The sequence below is a fragment of the Aplysia californica genome, unplaced genomic scaffold, assembly GCF_000002075.1.
Source record: "Aplysia californica isolate F4 #8 unplaced genomic scaffold, AplCal3.0 scaffold00934, whole genome shotgun sequence".
Classification (NCBI taxonomy): Eukaryota; Metazoa; Mollusca; class Gastropoda; order Aplysiida; family Aplysiidae; genus Aplysia; species Aplysia californica.
This window is the reverse complement of record NW_004798204.1, coordinates 118,210-144,174: the sequence shown is the minus strand read 5'-3', so window position 1 is coordinate 144,174 and position 25,965 is coordinate 118,210. Positions and strand designations below refer to the sequence as shown.

General features: G+C 40.8%; 1 protein-coding gene across 1 annotated transcript in view; it reads right to left on the bottom strand.

Moving 5' to 3' along the window:
• The window catches only part of LOC101858583 (ATP-dependent DNA helicase Q5), a 27,944-nt gene extending 1,979 nt beyond the window's left edge, over positions 1–25,965 (bottom strand). Inside the window, exons 1-10 of the mRNA XM_013089354.2 lie at positions 25,536–25,965; positions 19,430–19,983; positions 18,497–18,592; positions 12,014–12,231; positions 10,771–10,933; positions 9,920–10,002; positions 8,327–8,551; positions 7,522–7,663; positions 6,041–6,145; positions 1,402–2,505 (exon numbers count right to left, since the gene is read on the bottom strand). Of these exons, the coding sequence (XP_012944808.2) occupies positions 1,402–2,505; positions 6,041–6,145; positions 7,522–7,663; positions 8,327–8,551; positions 9,920–10,002; positions 10,771–10,933; positions 12,014–12,231; positions 18,497–18,592; positions 19,430–19,983; positions 25,536–25,644 (2,799 nt within the window). The 5' untranslated portion in view covers positions 25,645–25,965. The remainder of the gene's footprint in view (positions 1–1,401; positions 2,506–6,040; positions 6,146–7,521; positions 7,664–8,326; positions 8,552–9,919; positions 10,003–10,770; positions 10,934–12,013; positions 12,232–18,496; positions 18,593–19,429; positions 19,984–25,535) is intronic.

Genomic DNA, 25,965 nt, shown 5'->3' with positions numbered 1-25,965 from the left:
CGAAAAAGTATTAGGTGTGTCCCGCGCGCTCATATGACCTTATGCAGTTGCAAGCGCCGTAAAACCTTATACTAAACAAACAAACAGTTATGAGTAGGACATTGATGAATCAGCCCATTTACAATTCTACTGAGCATGAACGAGAAATGTCCCCCCTTTGGGAATGGCCTAAAGACACTTCAGTCAGTGGCACTGCCCCAGGGGGTGTTCTATGACTGGGAGACCAGAGTCTTCTTTCTGGTACATGTTTTTGAAGGGTGTTTGAGAGATTGGCCAGTGTGATATTATTTAAACATTTATAACAGAAGACACAAACTTTGTAATACAAAGTAATACTGGGTTGTCTGAGTTACAGTGAAACACATTGCTGTAATGAGGTTTGGACGTATCTATATACATTGATCTGTGAAATGACAAGATAACAGAAAAAAATAAGTAACAAAAGAGAAGGAAACAGGATGTACTGGGGAAAGGGGTGGGATGGGGGACCTCTAAAAAAAACCATGACTATTCAGACGAAAAAGATTTGGAAACAAGTATTGAAACTTTTGCAGAGGCAGGTAATGAACTTGATTGTGGTGAAGGGACCAGCACTGGGATTCTCTGACTAGCTAGATCAAGGTAATTATCAATCATTGTTCTACTTATTCGTGTCACCATATAACTAGCGGCACTCCATTTTGCTCTGCTATGCTGTGCTATGGTGCAGATGGTCCTGGACTGAACCCCAAGAGGGTGTTCTTGAATTATGGGTTGTTTTGGGAATCTTTTATAAACCCAAGGGGACATGGTAGTGTGAGGAGGGGGTGCAGCAGTCTGAGCCCAGACAATCAAGATGCAAGTCATAAATCCAAGTAAACAAAAGGACCATCTTGTCACATACAAAGACAATACTAATGTCTTATTTTAATAATAATAATAAAAAAACAATCATTTCTTTAATTAAAACTTTGTCTATCGATGTCTGAAGATGAGAAATGCATATGTAAAGGAGAATGTTTCTTTAGGAGAAACAGAAGAAATAAGGATTAAGACGACTTGAGAATTTTGCTCCTGGTCAATGAAATAGTTTCTGGCAGAGAAGTTTGCCACATTTTGAGCATTTAAAAGCGTCATTTCCACTTATGGAGGTGTGCAGCGTGCAAAGCTTCTCTCCAGGTTTCAGCATTTCTAATTCATGAAGCCTTACACGATATGCTGCTTTCTGCGATTGCTGCCATCCAACTGACCCATGTCAAGGGATTCATATTGAAGTCCTTCCTGGCCATTTTCAGAGCGCATTTTGAAATACATATCCTAAATTCCTAATTATAAGATGCATCAGCCCAAAGAGCAGCATATTATTATCAAAGAAGGCAAGGTCAGGATAAAAAGATACAAATCATGAAATAAGAGACTTACCTCGGCTGATATTTTTCTCTTCTTGCTGTCACTGGAAGCAGTCTTTGAAGACGGTTGCTTACTGGGCTCCTTTCTCACCCTCTCAGCAGGTTTTTGAGAAAGTTTACTTTCCTCTTTAGAAGAACTAACTGTCTTTGACTTCACTTTGTGTCTGTCATTACTCTTATCGCCAGAATTTTGTTTGTCTTTCGTACTAGGCGATGCACCAAAAAGGCCATCGAGTAATTCTTTCACATCACTTGCAACTCCTTGATTTTCAGGCTCCTCCTTTTCCTCTGCATTTTTTCTCTCAAAGAAATAGACAATCTTTGGTGCAGAACTTGCACCTGCCTTTCCAGTAGAGCCCCCTGACCTCGAGTCAGATTGTTTTTTGTTCGAGTCTCTGTCCTCACTAGTGCTCTCATCCGTGAGGTCAATGACGAGGTCAGAAGAATTGTCAGGAGCTCCATTTACTTCTTTTTGTCTGACAGGTTTTTCTCTACCAGCCGACTTAACACTTGCCCCACTGGTCTTGGAGCCGAAACCTGATCGTGAGTTACTTTCACCTTGACTCTTCGAGCCTTCAAAAACTCTGGCCTTATTAGCTTTTTCGAGTTCTCTGAGCAAAGTAGCAGCAGTTTGAAATACTGATGAAGATGCTGGAGGAGGAGGGGCAGTAACAGGGGGAAGAGGAATATTCCCAACATCGGAGACGGAGGGTCCAGACCGGGAGAGCAGCACATCGCTAGCCCGCTGAAACCCGACATGAGGCTCAGAAAAACCAGTGTCATTGAAGTCATCGCCACCACAAACAACGGGAGCAGCACAGGAGTCCTCGTCCTCCGAGATCGACATATCTGAATCGGCTTTGGATTCAGACTGAGTGAAACAGTCTAATGGTTTGTTGGTGAGGGTAAGTTTGCGAGCCTCTCCAACGAGTTTCATGACTGTAGATTTATATAACACGGCCGATTTGGCAGACTGGAAGGCAGTGTACTCGGCATCTATGGCACATGTACGAGGCTCATAGTCACGGCGCTTTACTAGTTCTGAATCTTCAGAAAAGGCAGCGACAAAGTTTCCATAAAAAGCTTTCTCAATCATTTCAAAACAATGCTCTCTCGTCTGGGGAGGGAAAAAAAACATACATTATAAGCAATTTCAGGAATAAAATCACTTTGGAAACATGAAAAAGCACAAAGTATACTGTCATACTTCGCCTGAAAAAATCCATCTAACTTTTAGGTACAGAAAAACTATTTTTGGGTGGCAATTTTCTCCACTAAACAAAATGTAGAACACAGTGGCTTTCCACAAATGAACAGTTTGAATTTTTAAATCATGAAAAGAAAAAGAACTGAATAGCAGTGAGTAGTTTTTATGAACTATTTGCTCTTCGCAATAGAAAGAAAGGCAGGATGTCACAGTCACTTTGAAATATTGGCTGGGGAGAGAACTGCACCTTTCAATGTTGGCGTAATCAATGCTCTAGACAAATTACTGTCAATGTTCTATTTCACTGACAAAGCTTAAGAGATATAGTCGAATCGGCACTATTGGCCACCTATCCATGACAATCACCTGTACAAACGATCACTCCCTTCCCCCCGTGTGTTTTGTTTTTCTATATTATAATGACACTGTGCAAGACATCAAATTGTCAAAGGTGACCACTTTCTTTTTGACAATAGGTGGCCATCTTGGATAATTTCAAACCTATATTAAGCGACAGAATGATTCAACACTGCCTGTCAAGACATACTTGGGCTGAGTCAGATACAGCAGCCCAGCAGACGAAGGAAATTCTCAACAAAATAACTTTGTCCTCACTGGATTTGAGATCCCATCTTTTGTGTGCAATGGAAAAAAGCCTTACCATTGCACCACAGAAGCTGGTTTATTTCAAACATGTTGGACTTGGACGTGTAAAAGAAAAAATAGTTTCATCTTGTTAGGATTGGGGGGGGGGGGGGCATGGTGAAACAAGTCCTAGCCTCGAATATGCAACAATGAATGAGACAGTCCATTATATGTACATAATTTTCATTCTGTCTTTAGTTTTAGTAGGAGTTTTAATGGCCCTTGCAACACAATAAGGTCATATAAGTGCCGAAGATTAGAGGTGTTATGAGAGAGTAACAAACACAAAAAAGGAGGAGAGATAAGGACAATAGATATTTGATAGGAAAGAAGGAGCAAACCACTCCAGAGCACCGGCCAACCACCCACCTTTTCATTCTCACATAGCCCTTTGGCTATCAGTGAAAAAAGCCAAGAACTCATAGATTTACAGTACCCTTTTAGAAAAACCAACCAAACTTGAACTAGATGGCCCAAAAGACTTCCTTCAGAGGTTTGGTGGAGGGGTTATAACTACACACCAACAGAAGATGCAACCCCTCTAAAAGTTTAATGACACCTCGCTACCCTAGAATTACCAAGTTCTATCTGCTCAGTACCTAGTTGTGAGAAATTTGGCGTAAAAAATTTTGAGTTTCACTACATATCACGATGCTCTTTCGAATGCAATTCTTTGAATATCTTGATAACTTAATAACTCAAAATGGCCAAAAACTGTCATATATAGAACTTTGTAAATCTAAAGTAGTGACCTGCTAACATCTGTATCATCAGCAAGCTGTTTAAATGCAACAAGTCCAGAAAGCAACATTTTTCAGGAGAGATACAAAAAAAAACTTTCACTCTTTTAACAATCATACAATCATACTAATATTGTTTATCTTTTCCTGCCAAAGATTAAAAAACTGTAATCTTTTTAAATTCAGTATTTTGGATTTATCACATCTGAACAGTTCATTGAGGATATATACAAACACCCACACCCACACACAAATGCAGATACTCAGACACACACACAGACACAGACACAGACACATTCCTAGAGATGCCAACCACAGAAAACCGAAATGAGTATTGGGAAATATGAAAATGTGTACTTTCAGGGGAAAATGTGTATTCCCCACCACCGACGGACCAACTAGTAAAATGTTCAGGGTGTCCAGCAATATTTCCTTTAAAAAATTTACTAGCTCACCAGCTCCAAAAAGGGAGCACACACGTGTACAATATACATGTATCCAGTCAACAACATGTCAGTGTTCAGTGTCGTACTGGGGTCTTGTTTGACTTAAGTATTTCAGTCTTTTAAAATATTTTCCTCTCATTATTATATAAAAAATTAATCCTGCTTTGAGCGTTCAGAAGGGCCTAGAACAAGAATTTCGATAATCAAGAACCAGTCTGGGTATCATGATTCATATTATGAACTGACATACTAAAATTATTGCTCAAACTCAGTTTTAGTAGAGGTTTTACGGCGCTCGCAACTGCATAAGGTCATATGAGCGCCAGAAGATTAGAGGTGTCACAAGAGAGTAACAAACATAAAAAAGAAGAAGGGGAGATAAAGACGATAGATGTTTGATAGGAAAGAAGAAGCAAACCACGCCAGAGCACCCGCCAACCACCCACGCTCAAACTCAGAGAAGAGCAATAACTTGAATGGCTCAAGTAGACCCACGCAGTGTGAGAGTTGTAACAACTGTGGGAGGGCAAGATGCAGTGACACTGAAAATCTGCCAGTCTTGAACAGAAAGCTACAACATACACTGTAGGAATAATTTACTAGATTCTAGATCTATTACCCATCCAATGAAACGCGAACAATTTATTTCAATAACACAGACTTGCAAAGTATGAAGGATCCCCGATTCCCCACATGGCCTACACCAACTCGCACTTTGCAGAGAGCTATAATCAAAATTCTGAAATTTGCTTCCAGGTTTTTGTCCTCTGGTGTTGCCATCACCCCCCCCCCCCTCCCCCGAGTGTATCTTTTTAAAAAAATCAATAATCCCCTCCCCTATTCCGTAGTCCTATACTTCGCAAGGCCTTTACTCCCACCAAAGACGGTCTTCGCTCACACGATGCCGCATTTATTTAAGATGCGAATGCACGCAGGGTCATTGACCGGTTACGATGGCGAGCCAGACAATCTAAAAATCGGACGACGCTTGTACTTTCTTTTCTTTTTTCCCCACAAGTGACAGCACAGAGACGAGTCCGAGTGTTGAATAAATTTTATTTACGCGGCAACACAGCGTTTACTCTGCACAACCTGCATTGTCACAAATATTCCGTTATCAGACTACCGCTGGCAAACTTCTCGGTGGCAATGAAAGCGAAAGTAGATCTTGAACTTGATTTTCCCTATCGAGCCTCGGTGTCACATACACTTCCGCCTGCCGCCATAGCTGCCTCTTCGCGTTAAAGTGAAACATACTCTCGGATGGTGAAAAGCTGAACGAATATAATATCACAATCGCGATCGGCAAAAATGAACTTACTGACGTTATCGGAATTGGTTTTCAAATATTCCAGTTCCGCGATACTGAAACTATTTTGACAAAAGATGGGACTAGAGATAATTAGGTTTACTCGACCAAGCTGAATCTCGTATTTTTCGCATTCCAGGATGCGTATTTTTTCATGAAAAGTCGTATTCGCGTATTTTCGGCCAAAAATCGTACTAAAATATGTAAAATCGTACTGGTTGGCATCTCTGCATTCCCAAAAGAGAAGTGCACCCACATCCACCCGAAGTCTGAAGTCATAGGATCAATCTCAGTCTCTGTCTTACCTTTATCAAAAGTTTAGGCACTCTTTTATTCTGTGGGTCCCTCAGAGGGCAGAAAGGAGACGGCATTTCTTCTTCTTCATCTTCCTCCTCGTTATTGTTAGAAACCTGAGGAAAATAACAACATTTTTTAAAAAAGGAAAAATATTCTAGAGGCACATACTTCAAAAAGAACAATTTCAACAAGTTTCAGAATTTCACTTCATATCTGTTCATCTTTAAATTTTCATAACATCACTCAAAGACCATACTTTGCCGTGAGCTTCACAGTATTAAAGACTGACATCATCAATATGTTAAGAAAGCGGTCTTTGTCATTTATCGTTGTTTTCAGAAAAAAGCTGAGTCCTATCCCGTACAGATTCCTAATTTCTGACTTTCAGTGTTATTGTCACAGCTGTTAAGGCTGTTAACAAATCTTCCCTTTGAACCCAAAAATAGTAAATGCCAGGGTTCAGTTCAATTTCAATTTGTACAAATTGCTATTTTCACCACTGGAATTCAGCTTTTTCAAAGAGATTTACATCAAAACCAAAAAAAATAAAGTTAGTACAAGGTAGCATTAAGCTCAAATTAGGCTATTATCATAGCACGTAGACAATAGCTTTATTCTAAAACTTACACTGATATAAACAGTTGAAGACTATTATTAAAAGAAGAGCATAAAAACCCACTAGTCTAAGAGCTTGAAAATTACCTTCACTCTATCTTTACATTCTTCAGAGATTAACAGTTCCTGTCTCAAACCTACATTTTTCTTTGAAGTATAACAATAAGTCAGACTTCCACTATGTGCAAAAGCATTTAATATAAAAATATGAAAATAATTTGAAACAAAGCACAGAAAAAATGGATTTTGACAGGAAGCTGAAATATATAGAGTAAGAGTTAATTCTTGCACAGACCAATGACATTTTATGACCCAATCATTGAATAAAGTATCAAAGAAGTTTTGTTACAGAAGTTCGTCTAGACAGATAAAAACTGTTAGTTCGGTACATATCATATCGAGCAAGACTGCGATAAAGATGACCCTGGTTAGAAATCCTAGTGAGTCATTCTTGACCTGGGGAGCTTTGGGAAGATTTTCCTGCAGAGGTGCAAATTGGCTACAAAAGAAAAATCCAGAACATTTAAGACCTATGTGGAAACGGATGCGCTGGGTCTCAGAATTCATGGATCATGTAATGTCTTATACATCTTGGATTTTTAAAAAGGGACGGAGAGAATGAGAGAGAGAGAGGGAGAGAGATGGATAGAGGGGGGGGGGATGGGGGGAGAGAGAGATCCAGATAATTTCAGAAATCAGGATTTCAGGACTTCCAGCTTCATCCAGAAAATCGGCACCTGTGTTCATGGCTCTCCATTCACTAGACTTGATCCAGTTGGAGATGGACGTAAAATTGGAGGCAAGTGTTTTAAAATAGCCTTGCAGCTCTGAAAGGGGTATCAAACCCACACTCTATCACAATAGGTCCACATACCTTCCCTCCTTTTCTCTTTTTGAATTCCTTCATGATCAGACTTGTCCTCTCCTTCTTTTGTCGCGAGGCCTCCTCCCTCTCCTTGTGGTACTCTCCCCCCTCATCACTGCTGCCAGCACCACGGTCATAATCGTCTGTATCTCTGCAAGAAGAGCATTTGGTGCACCATGGTTCACACAGTAGGACACTTGAAAAATGAGGCAATAACAAGTTATACTAAACCCTTGCAGTAAATTTTCCTATCTAAGTGTCTGATAGCTGTGACCATGTCAACTATGATCAAACTGGTCAGAATGGGACATATCACAGAAGAATGACAGAGACATTCATTGAAATAGTTTCTGAACATGGGAATCAAACAAATGTTGACTTGCAAGGTCAAGAGCCTAACCACTACACCAGACTAAGGTATACCCAAGTGTGTACAGGATAAATCTAAAACTAGGAAGTGTGCATGGGGTAAATCTGAAACTGGGTTGTTTAGAAAGTACACTGGGCTCTCCATTCACCTCATTGTATCAAGGATGGACATTACTTTTGAGGTTTCACCTCGGAAGTAACCTAAGCCGCGTTGAATTTGAACTTATATAACTTGATTTCCTATAAACACAAAAATCACATGCTACAGTTAGGAATATAAGGATGCCAGCTTGCAAATTCAACAATTAATTTTTCGACCGTTTTGGAGATAACAGTCTAAACCATAAGCTTATGAAGAATTCAAAACTTAACCCCCCCCCCCAAAAAAAAACCCCCAACAACAGTGGCCTTAGAGACATACCGTAGGCAAACCACAAATACATACTTCTTAGCTCCGCGCCGCCCGCCCCCATACATGTTGCGCTCCTCCTCTTCATTCATCACCATCATGGCTCCGCCAACTCCCGACTTCATGCGAGTGTTGATTGCACCACGCTGCATGTTCAAGAGGTCTATTTCCACCTTTTTAGGATCCCGACACACATCACAGGCACGCTCACAATCTGGCTTCTCATCACCAAAGTACTCGGACAAAGACCAATGGCGACATCTGTGATCAAAATGGAAGTGACACCTTTTACATTTCCTCACCATGACCACTTAAGGTGAACATACAAACACCCTCAATTCCTCTGCATACATGTTTGGGTGAGGGAGTGTGCATGTGTGTTTGTGTTGTGTGCAGCCCTTGCAGTAACTTGGGAGGGTGCATAATCACCTGAGATTTGGGAGATCTTCCCTGTATTCGCACAACACAAAAAACAAAAAAAACTCTAGTTCATTTGCGTCAGTGCTGTTCAGTACGACACAAGCCCATTTTTCCCAAGAACTTTTTTGGGGTTTGTTTTACTTTGAATTGATTTTGTCTTTAATTGTAAATGTTTCCAAAAGTCATTCATATACATTCACTTCTGTCAATATTTCAGAAGCATAAGGGGCACAAAACTGTGCATAAATTTTGACCTGGTCTTAAATAAATAATACAAATCCTTTAGAGGGAAAGCATGAGGCTAAACTTTTCACAACTTCGTAATAACATGACCAGTGTGCCAGTCAATTCTACTGTACCATTCAAGTCTCTTAAACAGACGAACAGCTGATGTCCAAACTTATAAAAAAAAGATAATATAACGGTGACGATAATGATTATAATAACAACAATAGCAATAACAATAATGTGAATTAATAAAGCGTCTAACCCTTAAAATTCTCTAAGCGCTGTACAATGAACATTTATCAATAAATACACCTGACAAATCAAAAGACAGAAAAAATTCATTTGGAAACCATTTAACAACACACATTATAAGTACACACACGCACACACACACACATACACGCGCAATCTAACATACAAATACGACTGGTAGAAGAGAGCGTTGAATAAATATCTTTTTTTCTTTTTCTTTAACTCTCTCTTTCATGACAAAGAACGCGTTTCTTCTGGAAACACATCTAGAGGGACCCAGTTACATAACTCAAGTAACACAGAAATCAGTATGAGGTAACTAAGGGCACATATACACAGCAACGTTTTTCAACCAAAAATTTGACTTAACACATACTTTGTTGTCTATCTTAGTAGCTTGATTCAAATACCCAATATGTTATAAATTAGTAAAGATGGTGACAAAATATCTTGCTCCCTTCACTTCTAGAATTTTTATCTCCTAAACTTTTATCAACTGTTCGTAGCACAATAAACATCAGATGAAACCTCCCCCCCCCTCCAAAAAACCCCCCAAAAAACCCAGCTTTCAAAAGTTCTGTCAAAACATCCATGATAAATAAACGTTGGAAAAAAGGGAAATGTATAAGTATCTTTGACTCAGCAATGAGTTAAAGATCTGAAAATAGCAAAACCATCACTTCAGCTGCTACGCTTCTCCTAACAGAGAACAAGCAAATAAGAACTTACTTCGGAGTTTCACAAAACTTGAGCAGAGCGCTGAAACTGTCCTCAGCAGCTTTGGCTTGTAATTTTGCCAACTGCAAATTTTTCTGTGAAAAGCAAGATGTCAAACATATTTTCATCCCAGTAAAATTAAATTTAAGTGGAAGAATCTACATCTCTTGCAAAATGTTTCATGTTTCAAAAAGATTTAGTACATTCAGCATCCTCAGCAGAACAAGGATTTTATTAAATTCACAGGTCTAAGCAAGAACTGAACCACAACCATCTAAGTCAAAATAGCAAAACTATTTTAACTGGATCCATTCAATTGATGAAAGGCGCCAAACAAGATAAGTTGGTATTATGATCAGTCATGATGAAGATTTACCCAAAGGGGTGTTCTTAAAGTAGCCTACATCAGGCTTTTAATCCTATCTGAGACATAGATTAAATTCGAAGGTCTTGCCTCATAAATAATCTTACAGTGATAAAAGAGGTGCTAAAATTATACAGTACCAAACTAAAAGCATTTATAGAACAATATTGTCACCAGGCTGTTCAACTGTTTCAAGCCTAGAAAGCAACATTTTACAGGAGAGAGAAAAAAAACTACTCCATTTTAAAAATAAATTAACTTATATTATGTATCTTTTCTCGGGTTGTAAAAAAAAAAAATCAAAATCAAGATTTTGAATTTCAACAAAATATTTCTCAAGCACATGCAATCTATGCCACAGGTTAATTATTCAAAATTTTGGGTCCAGTACATCTGAAAAGCTGGCTAACAATACGCAGTATTCGTGTTCATAAGTTGAGTCAGAACGTACTATTCTAACCAGAAGCTCAAATAAAAATAAAAACAACCCCGTCTGTACCTTGGGTTTGTTGTTCTCTGTAGCAATGAGGAAAGCCACAGTTTCCTTCTCCCTGTGGGAGTAGTACAGTCGACACCATGAGGGACAATTGTCTCTCCCCGCTCTGCCCGACTCCTGGTAGTAGCCTGCCATTGACTTGGGCATAGTCCAGTGAGCCACAAATCTAGACATAATGAATGGACATGACAAAGACAGACAAGGTAAGAAAATCACAATTTTGATCAATGGCCATGACAATCTGTTCTGATTACCTCATCATAAGGAAAGCTACACGCGGCTGCTTATTACAACAAAATTAGATTGGACTAAAGAGAAGCACACTGACAAAATAATGGCCATTTAGAGCTGGGAAAAAGTAAGACTGATTGACAAAAACAACTGAGGGAGAGTAAAGAAGAAGGACCTACAAGTGGTGCTCTCCAACTACCCACAATTCATACACCTAGCTGCATATTACAGAATAAGTTTGGTTTAAATAAAGAAAAATACATTGACGCAATATTGGCTTTTTAGGGAAGGGAAAAAGCAAGACTGATTAAGGGTGTCCTCCAAAAATCCAGAAAAACCAAACGAGAAAGACTGCTTCCTACTCCCACATGGCATCTGCACTTTTACACTTACAGCATCATAACACTTTTTTGGCTTTCCCTACAGTAACAGGTTTACCATTTGTTGGGAAAATGTTAAGGACTGCATGGTCAGAATTTTAGCAAAATCTAGTGAAAAGATTATGTACTACACGTACCTTAAGGTACAATACAATGGTCCCCTAACCTCAAACAGTTATTTTCTTTTCTTTTCTCAGACACCTGGCACACGTTACCTCACATCTAATATAAGAACTACAATGTCAGAGTTTTGCATATTAATGTCCAGCATCTGATGTTCACTCCACTCCTTAAGTCCTATCCATATATCACTACAAGTGACTGGGACTATGACTTTTTTCACTTCTAAATAAAAATTTAAAATTTGAAACTAGCAATTGCAAGTTGAAGAAGAATAAACCTGCTGCCGGTACAGAATTTCAAAATTTATCTCTTGCTAAAACCCAATAGACTTTACTCTGTAAGAATAATTCAGAGCATCGTCTGAAGAAAGTTAAAAAAACAAAAAACAAATGACAATATACAGAAAAGTCGGTAGCCTGGTGGTCGGAAAAAGCTTCCTGTTAGATCTGGCAGGAGAATGGAGAAGAAGAAGAAAGGCACAATCAAGGGAACAACCAGCCGTACACTCTTACCTGACATTAGCTTTGTCAACTCCCATGCCAAAACTGATTGTCGCTGCGATGACAGGCACACGTCCTTCCATCCAGTCAGTCTGGGTCTGCTCCCGGACATCTGTCTTTAGTCCTGCATGGTAAGCCTGAGTCGGTAATCCCTTTCTGGTTAGCTGACAAGCAATCTCCTCACAGCCGTCACGTGTACGGCAGTAGACAATGCCACAGCCCCTGTCATTCTGGCACCGGAAACGATTGCAAAGATGTAAACTATTGCATCAAACAAAAATTTAAAATTACAATCCATCAATATTGTACGGTAGTATTCTAGACAATAAATGCCAAAACAACACACATGCAGTTGGATAACTCAAACATGTCAGGGACTGACAATTAATGTGCTCGATACATCTATAAGTCGGGGAAAAAAATTAAACAAAAAATTAAAGAGATATTGAAGCAAATCAAGAGTAATAACTGTGATAGGACAGTGGCTGAAAAATAGATCACTGTAAAGGATTTACAGTAGCAGATTTTCAGCACACAGCTTTTTGAGTGACACCTTGCATCTTTTTGAACATGTCTAACCAACCTGTGTTGCATGTGAGGTCAAGGCCAAATTCCTTTGCAATTTTGTCTGCTTTTGTCAAGAAGATGAGACCAGAGATGTGTGCTTGCTGAAACCATAGAAACAAAACCAGCTCAATGTTCTAAAATTAGATCAAACGTGCTTGCTTTTTTTTTTCTTCTTCTGGCTGGCCTCCGTTAGGAGGGCGGCAGTCTGCTGCAGGCAGACAGGTAAGCGGCAACCTCTTGTGGCCTCGTCCAGAGTACATCCGGGCCCGGTCTCGCGTTGTTCTCCATAAGTGGGCCTCGATGTGCTTCCCCCCGCAGGCACTCATGCAGTGCGTGCTGCAGGTCGTCAGGACTTCTGCCACACACCAGACAGGAATCATTGGGAGCGGAGCCTATTGCTGCAGGATGGGGCTTTTCGCGTTGCATCTTAGCTGCGATAACACTCTTCTCTGTCTGACGGTAAGGTCTTTCTCTTTGTCCCTCTCAGGTGGTGGCTTCACCTTTCCCCCGAAGGAGTCGTGCACTCGTGCTTTCTCCCATGCGTGGGCAATGATGTAACGTGAGATGCACGAGCTTGCTGATGCAATATCGACTGGAGTGTTGGACTGGTCGAGGCGGCCTCCCTTGTTGGCCAGGGCGTCAGCTTGGTCGTTCCCGTAGATGTCGCAATGTCCTGGTATCCATTGTATGTGAAGGTGTCCGTGGATTTCACATCATTGGCAGATAGTGGTCCACATTTTGTCCTCTATCTCAGTACCAACTGCAGTCACTTCGGACATTAAGTGTTGAACAACTGACTGGGAGTCTGTGAAGATGTGGATTCTTTGAAAACGTGGTTGTTTTTCGAGCCATTGCAGTGCGCAGAGCAGGGCGGTAGTTTCAGCTCGGTAGCTGCTTCCGTATAGTCCAGCGGGCACGGATACGCATGTTTCCTCCCCAGAAGATTTGTCTAGACACCAGTATCCTCCTCCACATAACCTGTAGCCATCAGTGGCATGGCCGTCAGTGAAGATATCGAGGTCGGACATAGGCAATCGGCGTACAGTCTCGAGAGCTGCTTCACGTCGCATATTAGGTGGATCTGTCTTTGTCGTAGACACTGCAAGTTTTGAGTTGATTGTGAAGTTGCAGGGGGTCTTCCACGGGGGAGTTGTACTCACTGGCCGTAGGGGCTCTCGGATTAGATGTTCTAGTCCCGCGTTATTAGAACTCTGTCGGCCCACTTCTCTCCAACTGTTGATGGACTTTAAGCGTATTTTTGATGTTCCTTCAGCTGGGGTACGGATAGGGTTGTCTTCTGGGACTCTTCTTGCTCTCTCGTATGCCATAGCAGTTGCAATGGTAGACTTAACCTCAAGTGGGATCAGGCCAGCTTCGTTTGTGAGCAGCATTGCATTTGAGTCTCTCGTACACCCGGTAATTATTCTGGCTGACGAGTTTTGAATAACATTTAAGGTCTCACGATTTGTTTTGGCCTATGCTGGGAACCAGGCTGCATGGACATACTGGATGGCTGATCTGATGTACGTGATGTACACCATACGTAGATCTTCTTTGCTGCATCCCCAGTCTGTGCCGGAGAGCCTGCGGAGGAGATTGACTCGGGGGGGCCAGTTTTTTCTTTAATTTATTGACATGTTCTTTAAATGTTAACTTGCTATCAAAGGTCACGCCAAGGAAGGTAGGTGTTTTGTTATAGGGCACCTCCTCATCTCCCATTGTAAACTGGGTGCGCCAGGACATTTCACGGTTCCATGTCGTGAAAAAAGAGTATTCGCATTTCGCCACGTTAATTTCCATCTTCCAGCGTTTTTACCAATCGCATATCTTGTCCAGAGCGGCTTGAACCATCGTGGCGGCAGTGTCAAGATTTTCATGGGATGCCCATATTGCCAGGTCGTCTGCGAAGAGGCTGGTGTTGGTGTCTACGGGTAGGTCATCTATGATGTCGTTGATGTACATGAGGAACAGTAGTGGTGATAATACTCCGCCCTGAGGGACGCCGGCGAGGAAGCGATAGTAGCGAATTTCTTTTCCCTCAAAACGAACTCTGGACCATGTGTCGTCTAGATAGGCCTTGATCTGTCGTTGTAGACAGGTGGGCATTCCTAAGGCGTTTATCTTGTAGAGGAGTCCAGTATGCCACACCTTGTCAAAGGTTCTTGAAAAGTCTATTAGACAGAGTATGGTTCTCTTTGCTTTGTGTCCTGGTCCAGAGTTGTCCTGAAAGTTGTCGGCTATGTGTTGCGTTATCCTGGCGATCTGGTCCTCTGTGCTAAGCTGTGGTAGAAAACCGGCTTGCATATTGCATAGTTCTTGCTGGGTTTCCAACCAGAACGTCATTCTCACTTTTACTAAGTCTCTCGTATAATTTCCCAATGCAGCTTGTTAGTTGGATGGGTCTGTACGAGGTCATTTGGGCAGGGTCCTTCCCTGTTTTGAGGATAGGAATTATTGTACCTTTTCGCCAGGCTGCTGGGTATTGGGCAGTTTTCCACACTCTATTGTATTCAAGAGAGAATTCAGGCCAGCTTCAGGAAGATGGGTCAGCATCATATTGTGGATTCCGTCATCTCCTGCAGACGTATTTTTGAGAACTTGTAGTGCAGCATTGAGTTCTGCCATAGTCAGGGGTGAGCATATTCCATTCTGGCATTGGCATGTTGTTTTCATTGCTGTGTAGTTACTTCGATGCATCTTGCGATCAATGTTAATAGTTTCTCCTTTTGCTTCCAGTTCAGCCTTTGTGTCACTCTTGATACAGGAGACCTCACAGTACATCTGGGCAAACTTCTTTGCTTTCTTTGCATTGTCTGTTATCGTCTGTTGGTTAACTATTAGAGCAGCTACTTGTGGTGATGATCTAGATTTCCCATTCAGGGCATTCACAGTTTACCATATTTTGCTTAGGTTGCTGCGCGAGTTTAGTGTCGATACGTAATCTTGCCAGCTTTTCCTTTTTGTTTCTCGGATGATGCTTCTGGTCTTGGTACACTGTTCCCGCCATGGTTTGCAATGAAGCTCACTGTTATTTGCTAGTTTTCTTAGTCTAGTACGCTCGGTAACAGCTTCTTGTACTTCTGAGTTCCACCATGCGGCTCTAGTTCCACTGCATCCATTGGGGATTGTAGTTTTTGCTATCTTGGCGATGATATTAGTCAGTATACTGTTTTGGGCATCAGTAGATTTTGCCTGAGCAATCTGTGGTAGATTTTCATTGAACTCTAACTCCAGTAGCTCCGAGTATCTTTCCCAGTCTGCCTTGCGCAAGATCAGATGTTTTCTAGGTTTTGGTTTTGTCTTTACTTTTGATAGTTTGATAGTGAGAGCAATTTGAATAGGAAGGTGGTCAGATCCCGTGGAATTTTCCAGAACTTCCCATTCTGTCTTTAGCATAATGTTCGTATGAGTGATGGAGACGTCAGGCGTTGACAGGCCGCCTGTGGCTGGGTTAACTCTTGTGTGGGACCCGTCATTTATAACCATCCTTTCATTGGAGTCCACCCAATTTTCTATATCAAGTCCTAGAGCATTTGAGGGCTGGTACAAGTCCCAAGTGTCGCTGTGTCCATTTAGGTCCCCTAGTATCATAGAGTTTTCGGAGGTTGGCCAGTATGCTGGGCTAAAGTGTTGTGTTCTTTGATCTTCTGCATTGGCAGTGATAGGAGGAATGTACACATTTGTAATTTGGAACTCCTCTTTTCCGTTGCAGATATTAAAGGAATGTGTCTCCGTGGTGTTATCATTTGGGGCCCGGTATGATTCGGTTATGTTTTTATGTTGTATGCCAGATTTTATCAGACTTATGATTCCTCCTCTGACTGTGGTATCCTGCCTGGTTCGGGTGACAGTTTGATTTGTCTTGATGGAGTTAAAACCTTTGAAGGTTGGACAGTAATCTGGTTTAAAGTTTGTTTCCTGAATGATAAAAATGTCAATATCACGTTCTTCTGCCAACTTTGCCAGTTCGGCGCATTTCTCGGTGTTGAGTCCGTTGGCGTTCAATTGAATGATTCTGAGTTCAAAACTTGGCTGTGACTGAGTTTGCGACAGTTGGGGTGGTTGTGTTTGTGTTCCGGTAGGCGCATTGCGACGCAAATGTTGGGAATGTTGGGGCATAAGGGAGCCGATTCGGATAGGGGACGGCACGGAGCAGGCCAGGCAAGTCCAAGCGTGGTTGTGGGAGAGACGTCGAATTTCTGGGATTGATAGACCACTGCATTTGCTGTGTATCCATTTGGCACAGGTGGTGCATCGGATCGAGTAATCCCGATTGGTCACGTTCCTGTTGCATATTGTGCATGGGTACATGTCATCAGGTCCAGGGTTGATTTCCACGTCACCGGCCATTATTAACAGGAGACTCAAATCAGCCGGTTCGGCTGAGCCTCCGGACAAAAACTCGGTCGCCTCCGTTCCTGTCTGAATCCAGACGTGTTGACATCCAAAACCGGCATTTTCTATTTTGTCACAATTTTTTAGAAATGAGGAAAGTGCTGATTTGAGGGTACCAAATCTCTTACAAATGTTTGACTTAGGGCAGAAATTTGTCAACCTCTGCTAAATTCTGACAATATGTTTCTGTTGTGAGGTAATATAAGTTTTCATTTTTATTTTTTCTTCAGGTAAGTCTTTTACGATGCTCGCAACTGCATAAGGTCATATGAGCGCACGGGATACATTAAATATTTTCAGTTGGTACCCTACTCTTATCAATTTTGGACCACCAAGGGATCCTGACTGTGCGCGACTTGCACACGTGAAGGCTAAAGTTAGATCTTACCTATCATAAGATCAGGGGTGCGGCTGAAAGACAGTGGTAAGAAGGGGGCCAAGGAGTAGAAGGCTGCAGAAAAAGTTAGGAGCCCAGAGGAGGGGGCAAAGGAGATGAGTGAGAGGGGGCAGAAAGTGGAAACGAAAGCAAACGACAGAACATTGTTAGAGAGTAGGAAAGGATGTGGAAGGAGAACATTTTAAAGAGGAAGATTTTCCGTTGCTATCCGGATTCAAACCCGGGACCTATTGAATATTAACCTCTAGACCATGAGAGCCCCCTCATTTTCCTGCTATCATGAAAAACACCCATTATAGATAAAAAGACAAGGACTGGAAAGTGTGTGCACCTTGATCGGTGTCAAAGCTAGAGAAAGGAAGAGCATGTGGCTGAAAAGCCTTCCACAAAAACAATATTGCTCTTACGTCAAATCACAATCATCACACTGTAACCAATGCCAGTCAGAGCACACCACCCACACATCTTGGGTCATCGTTGTAATCCATACCTTCATGTTCAAACAATCACACATACATACACACACACATATACCTAATTCACACCCAACGAGGCCCAATGCAGCATCGTACTGTCTGTCTTCAGTCACATCCGACCACACAGTACCCACCCTCATACGACTAGATTCAAAGAAGTTCTAATGCCTTATACACACTAGCCTACAGGTAGCATGTGATGACAAGTCTTGATACCAGCAGTGCATGCATCACATTGTGTGAGGGCAAGCCTGGTGGGCTCATATACCTAATTATCTCAAAAATGATGTGTGTGTTGTTTTCCATCATGCAAGGGCGATTTGACTTTGAGACAATAATTGAGGGGACAGGTGTTTGAGTAAACAGTGTTGTCAATACAAAGAAAATATAGCGGTTCATTTGGGGAATAACATATTTAACAAGCTGTCTGTGACTTCGAATTTTGCAAGTTCATGTTATCTGTGCCAGATTGTATATATATTATTTGCATTTCTTAAGGTTGTTTTGGGGACATATTTTACTGGGCAATTCTGGAAAATCAACTCGACACATCAGCGTAGGTTAGAGTACAATTTTGGCAGTTGTAGTTCAAGATGCACTACATGTAGAAAAAAACTGCACATTCACTTTGTAAGGAACAGAACAAACAAATATTCTTACCCAGGTCTCCCCATCAGTAAGTTCACCACCCAGGCACCTGCGAGCAAACTTGAGGAGGTCCGTGTACGGGTCTGGTAGGAATTCTTTTAAACACACCTGCCACAAACATGATTTGTGGATAGTTTAAAATTATTAAATACATTGTACAAAGAAAGCGATTAATTACTGTCTCACTTTCACTGAATGCAGGTGTACATACTCCATTTAAAAAGTCACACTGAAAACCCAATAATAGTTCTTCATGCAAGTAAGAAGATTCGAAGACAACTTCAAAGAAAAAAGAGTACAAATCTTGATATAAGGGAAAATTGCCAAAAATAATCCCAAGAGGAAAAAAAATCCCCATCTTAATACAAGGAAAAGTCAAAAGTTTCCACAAAAAGAGAATACCATATTAATAAAAGAAAATAGCTGACCAAAGTTTCCAGAAAACGTGCAGAGCATTTTAAAAAAACATGAAAATTACAAAAGACAGTTCAAAGCACAACTTATGAAGGAGTGAAAACAGTTTCTAAAAAGACTATGTTTGATCTGCTAAGATCAGAAAACTATGAAATAAACATTGAACTTAGAACTGCAGTTAACCTATTATGATATGGGTCTGAAGATATAATATTATATTATATATATATAATATTATATTATATATATATAATACAGAGAGTCCAAAAAGTCGCGTGCCATCCTGAAACACACTTATTGTTACAGATGCTCAAATTGAGCACCATTCTCATTAATACAAGTCTGCTGAACATAACAACAATTTCAATTCTTTCTTCAAGACTTAGTTTCTCTGACATTTCTTTTTTCACTACTCAGCTTCTCAATCATTCATCCTGAAACAGAAAGAAAAAACACATTTTAGGATGGTGCACGACTTCTTGGACACCCTGAGTGTATATTTAATGAGAGACAGTATCCTGTGAAGCATACCTCATAGAAAAGATTCTTCCTGAAACTGCTGATCTTGAAGCGCAGTAGCTGTTTTCGTAAATCAAGTTGTTTTATAATGTCAGTGACCACTTGTGAAGTAGCTGTGGCAGTGAGAGCTATGCAAGGAACCCCTGGAATCTTCTTCCGAAATTCTCCAAGCTTGAGGTAGTCTGGTCGAAAGTCATGGCCCCACTGGGACACACAATGTGCCTCATCAACAACAAAATAAGAAATTAAGTCTCTGGAAAAAAGAGAGTCCACCAATCCACGAAAACTGTCAGTAGCTGCCTGTTCAGGTGTGATATACAGCAGTTTTATTCTCGGCTGCTTGGACAACAAATCCGCGACAATTCGTTTGCGCTCTTTGGCCGTCAACTTTGAATTGATGGTGTCAGCTCGGATGTTTAGCTGTTCCAGGTGATCCAACTGATCTTGCATCAACGCAATCAGAGGAGAAACAACGAGGGTGATTCCTCTAGCTAAAACTGCTGGAAGCTGATAGCAGAGAGACTTACCTGCCCCTGTTGGCATTGAAACGTACACATCATGTTCACCTGGAAAAGAAGACAACATGGGGATGGTCAAGAGTGTCACCACTGCATATCAGTGATATCATCTTAGCAAGACATAGTCACAGTGCATTATTAGAGGCAATAATGCATTTGCTGTGGAGACATTATTTTTGCAGCACCCCATTGACTATAGAGCTGTGAACTCTTGGCACATAAAAGGGGATCTGTTCTTTCGTAAAATAATTTTTATACACAAGTTATTATCTCAATACAATCCTTAAAAAAAAATAATTAATTAAGAATAAAATTTCATTGGTTTGCCCCTTAAGCCCCAGGGCTCTAAGTCCCACTAACTGAATATCACTGGGGTCTTGACCTCGCATGGCTCAAGGCCAAGACAAAGCAACTGATGGTTTCATTAGGCTCGGGAGCAGAAGCCACACTGTGTCACATGATTAGGCCTAGCATGCTTGACACTTGACGCGAATTTGTACACCCTCGCGTCTCTACTAAGCCAAAGCATACTAAGCTCCCCCGTGTGCTCTTTGAAGCCGTGTTAACCTGATGATGCCAATGGGATAAGATTGTGTGTGCACACTGGAATGACGTTTTGAGCGTGTTGACTGATAGTGATCCCATGCATGAGTACTGTGTTCACTTGTGTACCGTGTGTGGAGATAAGAAAAACAATGAGAGCAAACACCATTGTACTGTATCGATGAGTTGAGATAGTTTTTAATTGGAATCTTATGTTTTTTCTTCAATGCAGCAATTTATCATGAAGAATAGTGATTGGAAATTCGTTTTAGTTCTTCATTACATGAAGCTATGCTAAGCTCACTGTCAAGATGTTGAAGAAACTAGGACCATGTCAAACAGCAGAATTTTTGCATCCTGTTGTGGATAGAAAGCAAACAAGATATTTTAATCATGAATGGTTCACCATGAACGAATGCACCGTTCAATCAAAACTTCATCAGCATATTCGCAAAACATAAAAGCCGAAGGACACAAACAAATCAGGTACATGTGTAAAGACGCACTGATGAGTACATTTTCCTGGATTCAAACAAGATATTGTTATTGCAACTAACGCTAACGAGATTATAAGATTTTTGTATTTAGGTACATTTTCATGTTGTTATTTTTTTATCAGTCATTATGTGTTCTCTTATAATCTGAGTGATTTCAATGTTTGGTTACGGCAAGCCCCATCCTCTTTACAACCCACCGGAAGCTACAGGGACGGAAAGATTAGATTTAGAAAATAAAAGGAAAGGATAAAACAAACCAATCATTTCATGACTTTCCTTACAAGATCTTTTAAGTTGATGCATTTTGCATATTTATAGGTGGTTTTTATAAAAGCCATTTCCGGTTTAGAAAATAAGTTACTTCTTTGTGAATTTTATGTCAAACAAATTCCTTTTGGATGAATTAATCTTTTCCAAATTACAACATTCTAGTACAAATTTTGTGCGAGATAATCAGAAAAAAAGATCTTGTAAGAAAAGTCATGAAATTTACTTTTTAAAATCTAATCTTTCCATCCCTGTAACCTTTAAAACAATATTTCTTTTCTCTTACAAAGTTTAAAAAAAAATTTTTTTTTAAATTCTGGAATTTCAAGGACCACTTACAGTGATGGCAAAACACAAGGATCCACTCAACCATGAGTACTCAAAGCCACACACACTGTGCACCTTACAGTATGGAGCTGTTTCTAGAGACAATAGGCGGAGGGTGGTGAGGTTGCCCAAATATACAAAATTTGTGGAGTTGATATAACCTGAAAGGTGAATATGGGTTTCGCCAAGGAACCAAATGTCATAGAGGAATGTTCACGCTTTTCAAGATGATCGAGGTGTCATGAACACATTGCTATCATCTTATAGCTTCGCAAACGGGACAATGGTACAGTCGTAGATGAAGATTGCCTTGAGAATGCAGACAATTAAGATGAAGGGAAGTCATTGCTGCAGACATCGTCTACGGACAGACGTCTTACGGGGCTCATCTAGGCCTACTGAATTCTGCACCCTGGTAATGTTTAAAGGGGTGCGACCTGTGTGTGTTTGAACTGAAGTGGTCGTTTTGTTTGGGAATGTTTAGTTCTGATTCTCTACAGGCCCTAACTGAAGGACCATTTCCACCCTTGACATCAAAGAAGACCTTAAAGGCACTCAAACATTATTTCCGTGCCTTGCGAAATGAGTTGGTGGTCAGGGTAAGTTCAATGCAAAAAGCTTTCTATTTTTAGTGGTAGGCCTAAGGCGAACTAGTGAATCATACTACAAAAATGGGGACATAGCTGAAAACGGGTTGATTTTTTACTTGCTGTGTAAAGCAAAAAACTATTCTGTGAATTTATCTGAAATGAATATCATCAGACAAATTCCTTTTGACTTCCAAATGTTGTGTCCAAATTTGAAACGCAAAACTTCATTGTGGAGGAGAAATATATACAAAAAAAGTTGTACAGTTTATTTTTATTTGATCACTCTGTAAATTAGACTGCAGCTCCATGAAATGCACGTCTACCTGCAAATAATACAAAGAGGTCCCAGTTGCACAAACGTCAGAGGCTGTAACACAAGATGACAATAATTATGATGGAGACGAAGATAGCATGTCCCAAAAAGATCCCTTCTTGTCATAATGAATGTTAACCGAAATTGTTTTGTCTACACATGAAATGTCATCGACTTATGGTGACGGTCTTCTTCATCTTCTTCTCCCCCCCTCGCTTTCTCCCATCTCATGCCAATTGTTTCTCTTTAATTATATAGCTAGTTCCTGTGGTTGCTAGTATCGATTACTCAATGTACAATACTACTCTAATTTTTTGGCTCCCTTAAAAAAATCAGAGGGTTTAGGTCTCAAAGTTCTCCAGTTAGGATAAGAAACGTAAGTTTTAAGGAACAGAGTGCTGTGCAGTGGTGTAAGATTAGTGTGTTGTGAGATATGGCGTGCAATTCTGAATAGTTTGGAGTCAATATATATGGAACACCTAATAATGCCAAATGATTATAGGGAGTCGACTCCCAATAATCACTTTGATCGATATAATATTAGACTAGATCTATAATTAAACTAGATCTAGATCTAAATATCAAGAATCTAGATCTATTTTAATTTCGATACTAGATCTATAGGCCTACCATTAAACGGCATTTTAAACTAATTTCCTCCTTTTCGATTCATGCCGATTTTGAGTGTTATAGAGGAAGGTTTTCTGGTTCGACATCAAAATCATCTTAGTTGCAATTTTTTTACCCATAGAGAAAAGCATAAGACTTCAAGTTATACACATGAAGCTACAGCTAGCACCTCACGACCCCAGTGCTTTCTTAGTCGTATCTCAGTTCTAATGACAGTGAAAACAGTCATAATAATAAAGAGCGAGCTGAGCTTAAGAAGATGTCAAATTTTCACTGTTTAAAAAATGAAGATATGACAAGACAGCGCTACCTTGCACACCTCTGTGATAAGCCCAAATATAGATGACGTATTTCGCCATTTATTTTTGTCGTCTTCCGGGTTCCCCCAAGACTTTTGGGTTTCCCTCACCAGTAACTGTTGATTAGATCTCGTCATGTTGTTGTTTTTGTTGTTGTATTATTGGCGTTCTTATGAGGCCTGGGCTACGACACTAGATCTAGGTTTCATCGCCGACAGCTTGGGCTGTATGTCACATGTGTGTGTGTCTGTGCACGAGCTTACATGTGTGTATGTGTGTGCACGCACTTGTGTGTGTGTGTGTTTGCGCGTGTGTATGCATGTACGCGCTTCTTGTGTGTGCATGTGTGTGTGTGTGTGTGTGTGTGTGTGTGTGTGTGTGCGCGCGCACAAATTTGAGGAGAGAAAGATAAAATCATAGAACGAGAACTGCTGAGATTGTATATAAAAGATGGCCGCGGCTATTCGGACTCCAGTCCGAACAGCCGTGGGAGGCGATTCAGACTCTCAAGTCTGAAAACTCCAATGTGCGTGCGCAATCACTAGGAGTACCGGGTGTGAAGCAGACAAGCAAGTCGACCTTGGCTTTCTTCGGTTTCTACGATCTGGCCCAGAAACTTACAACAAATGGGCGCCGACCGTGGTGACCCAGTGCGAATTGTGGTCTTTTCTTAACAAAAAGGATAATATAATAATAGGGCCGGGCAGTGGGTAACGGTATGGGAGGGAATATATATGCGCATAATAAAGGGGAGAAAGTGGTTGGGCGGGCCTGGGGAAGTAAGATGGAGAAAGAAAAGGTAAGAGAAAGAGAGAGAGGAAAAGTAAGAGAAAGAGAGGGAAAAGTAAGAGAGAGAGAGAGAGAGAGACAGAGAGAGAGAGACAGAGAGAGAGATAAAGGGGAGGGGGGGGGGGCTGTCTTATAAGCAGTGTGGTGTCGCGTGGGTTGCAGACAAGGTGGTGCAATTGGAAAGTGAGCAAATGTACAATAGGCTTACTAACTATTAAGATTTCTAGAGAAAGTCATTAGAATCTGCAGGACATCCCGTTATCTACATCTATCGATATTTACAACTGTTTCTAGATGAAACTGCTGCTATAAAATCAAACAATACTCCACTTAATAACTTACTATGCTCACAATCTGGAAGATTTAAGATTTCTAATTACTTCGTGCAGCACCAGGACTTGTTACAAAATAGAGGGAGACAACAGTTTTAATACACCCATTCTTCATTCTAGAGTTACCGTAGACTCTACTACTACTAGTGGAGTAGATAGGCTAGAGGAAACTTGGATCAAATTTTTAGCTTGCACCAAATTGGTGCTGCGAAGAGTAGTTTCATGCACCTTTCTTCTTGTGCGGGAAGAACAAAAAGCTAGATTTCTCTACAGTGACAAAAATAACTTTGAAGATTTTGCTTGCTCCCAGCAGACACAGCCACAAGCAGAGTGCGACGAGCATAATCCATCCTCGCCATTTGTCTCAAGACTTGCGCAGCCAGTGGGTGACGGATCGCAAGGATGTGGTAATGTAGATCAAGAGCACTGACTGGTTAGGAACAATTAGAAAAGGGGGGGAGGGGGAGAAGGCCAGGGTTAGGTGGAGCGAGTGCACCAACTGCACCAATGGCGTCCCGCCACTGCTTATAGGGACAGATTATGAATTGTTTTGATCCCTTTGTAGTCGTGAAACGCATTGTAGTAATAGCCTACCATTAGTTAAGTCCGAATAGCAATTGGGAGACTATTTGCACTCGAGTACAGAGACCTCGCTTACGGTACAACCGGTGATAGCGCACGCGCACTGGAATTTGAGTCCGAATAGCCTCCAGGGGCTGTTCGGACTCGAGTCCGAATAGCCACTTCGATAAAAGATTTTATATATAACAGTCTGTGAGAGATCAATCAACTCTAAACTAGATCTAGATCTAGCGACAGAAGCCCCTGAGGACAACAAAATAGATGGCAGAAATACGCCATCTCTATATTTGGGCCAATCACAGAGGTGCGCTAGATTCTAGATCTAGAATCTAGGTGCTCGCTGCAGCTTGCAGAATATTCTTGAGTTATTCTCGCCTAACCTAATGAATGGTAACACAGAGACGTTGGAGAGAGACACACTTTACACGTACCTCTAACAATGGCCTTTACAGCATTCTCTTGAGTTGAAGATCTGAAATCCTTATGTTTGAAGACTTTGAGAAGCGTGTGTTGCAGTGTACTATCTTCCTCATCAGACATCTTCAATATCAAATTCAAGATCTCTTCTTTCAATCTCTTTTTGTCGACTTAACTGTCTTTACTTTTCAGAACAAGTCCACTACTGGACAGTCTCCAGTCTCCAGGATTAGACTAAATCAGGCTACCCAAATGATTGGCAACTATCAAAACATGTCAACACGTGGTTCCTCAAAGAGAATGAAGAAGACCCTAAGCCTTTTCTCTTATAGAAGACTAAGAAAGGCTGCGGGTTTTGGCAGTTCTATCTTTCAAGATAATAGATGAGAAACAAAATCGTTATCAATTATTATTACACATTACAGAACACACAAATGTCACGCA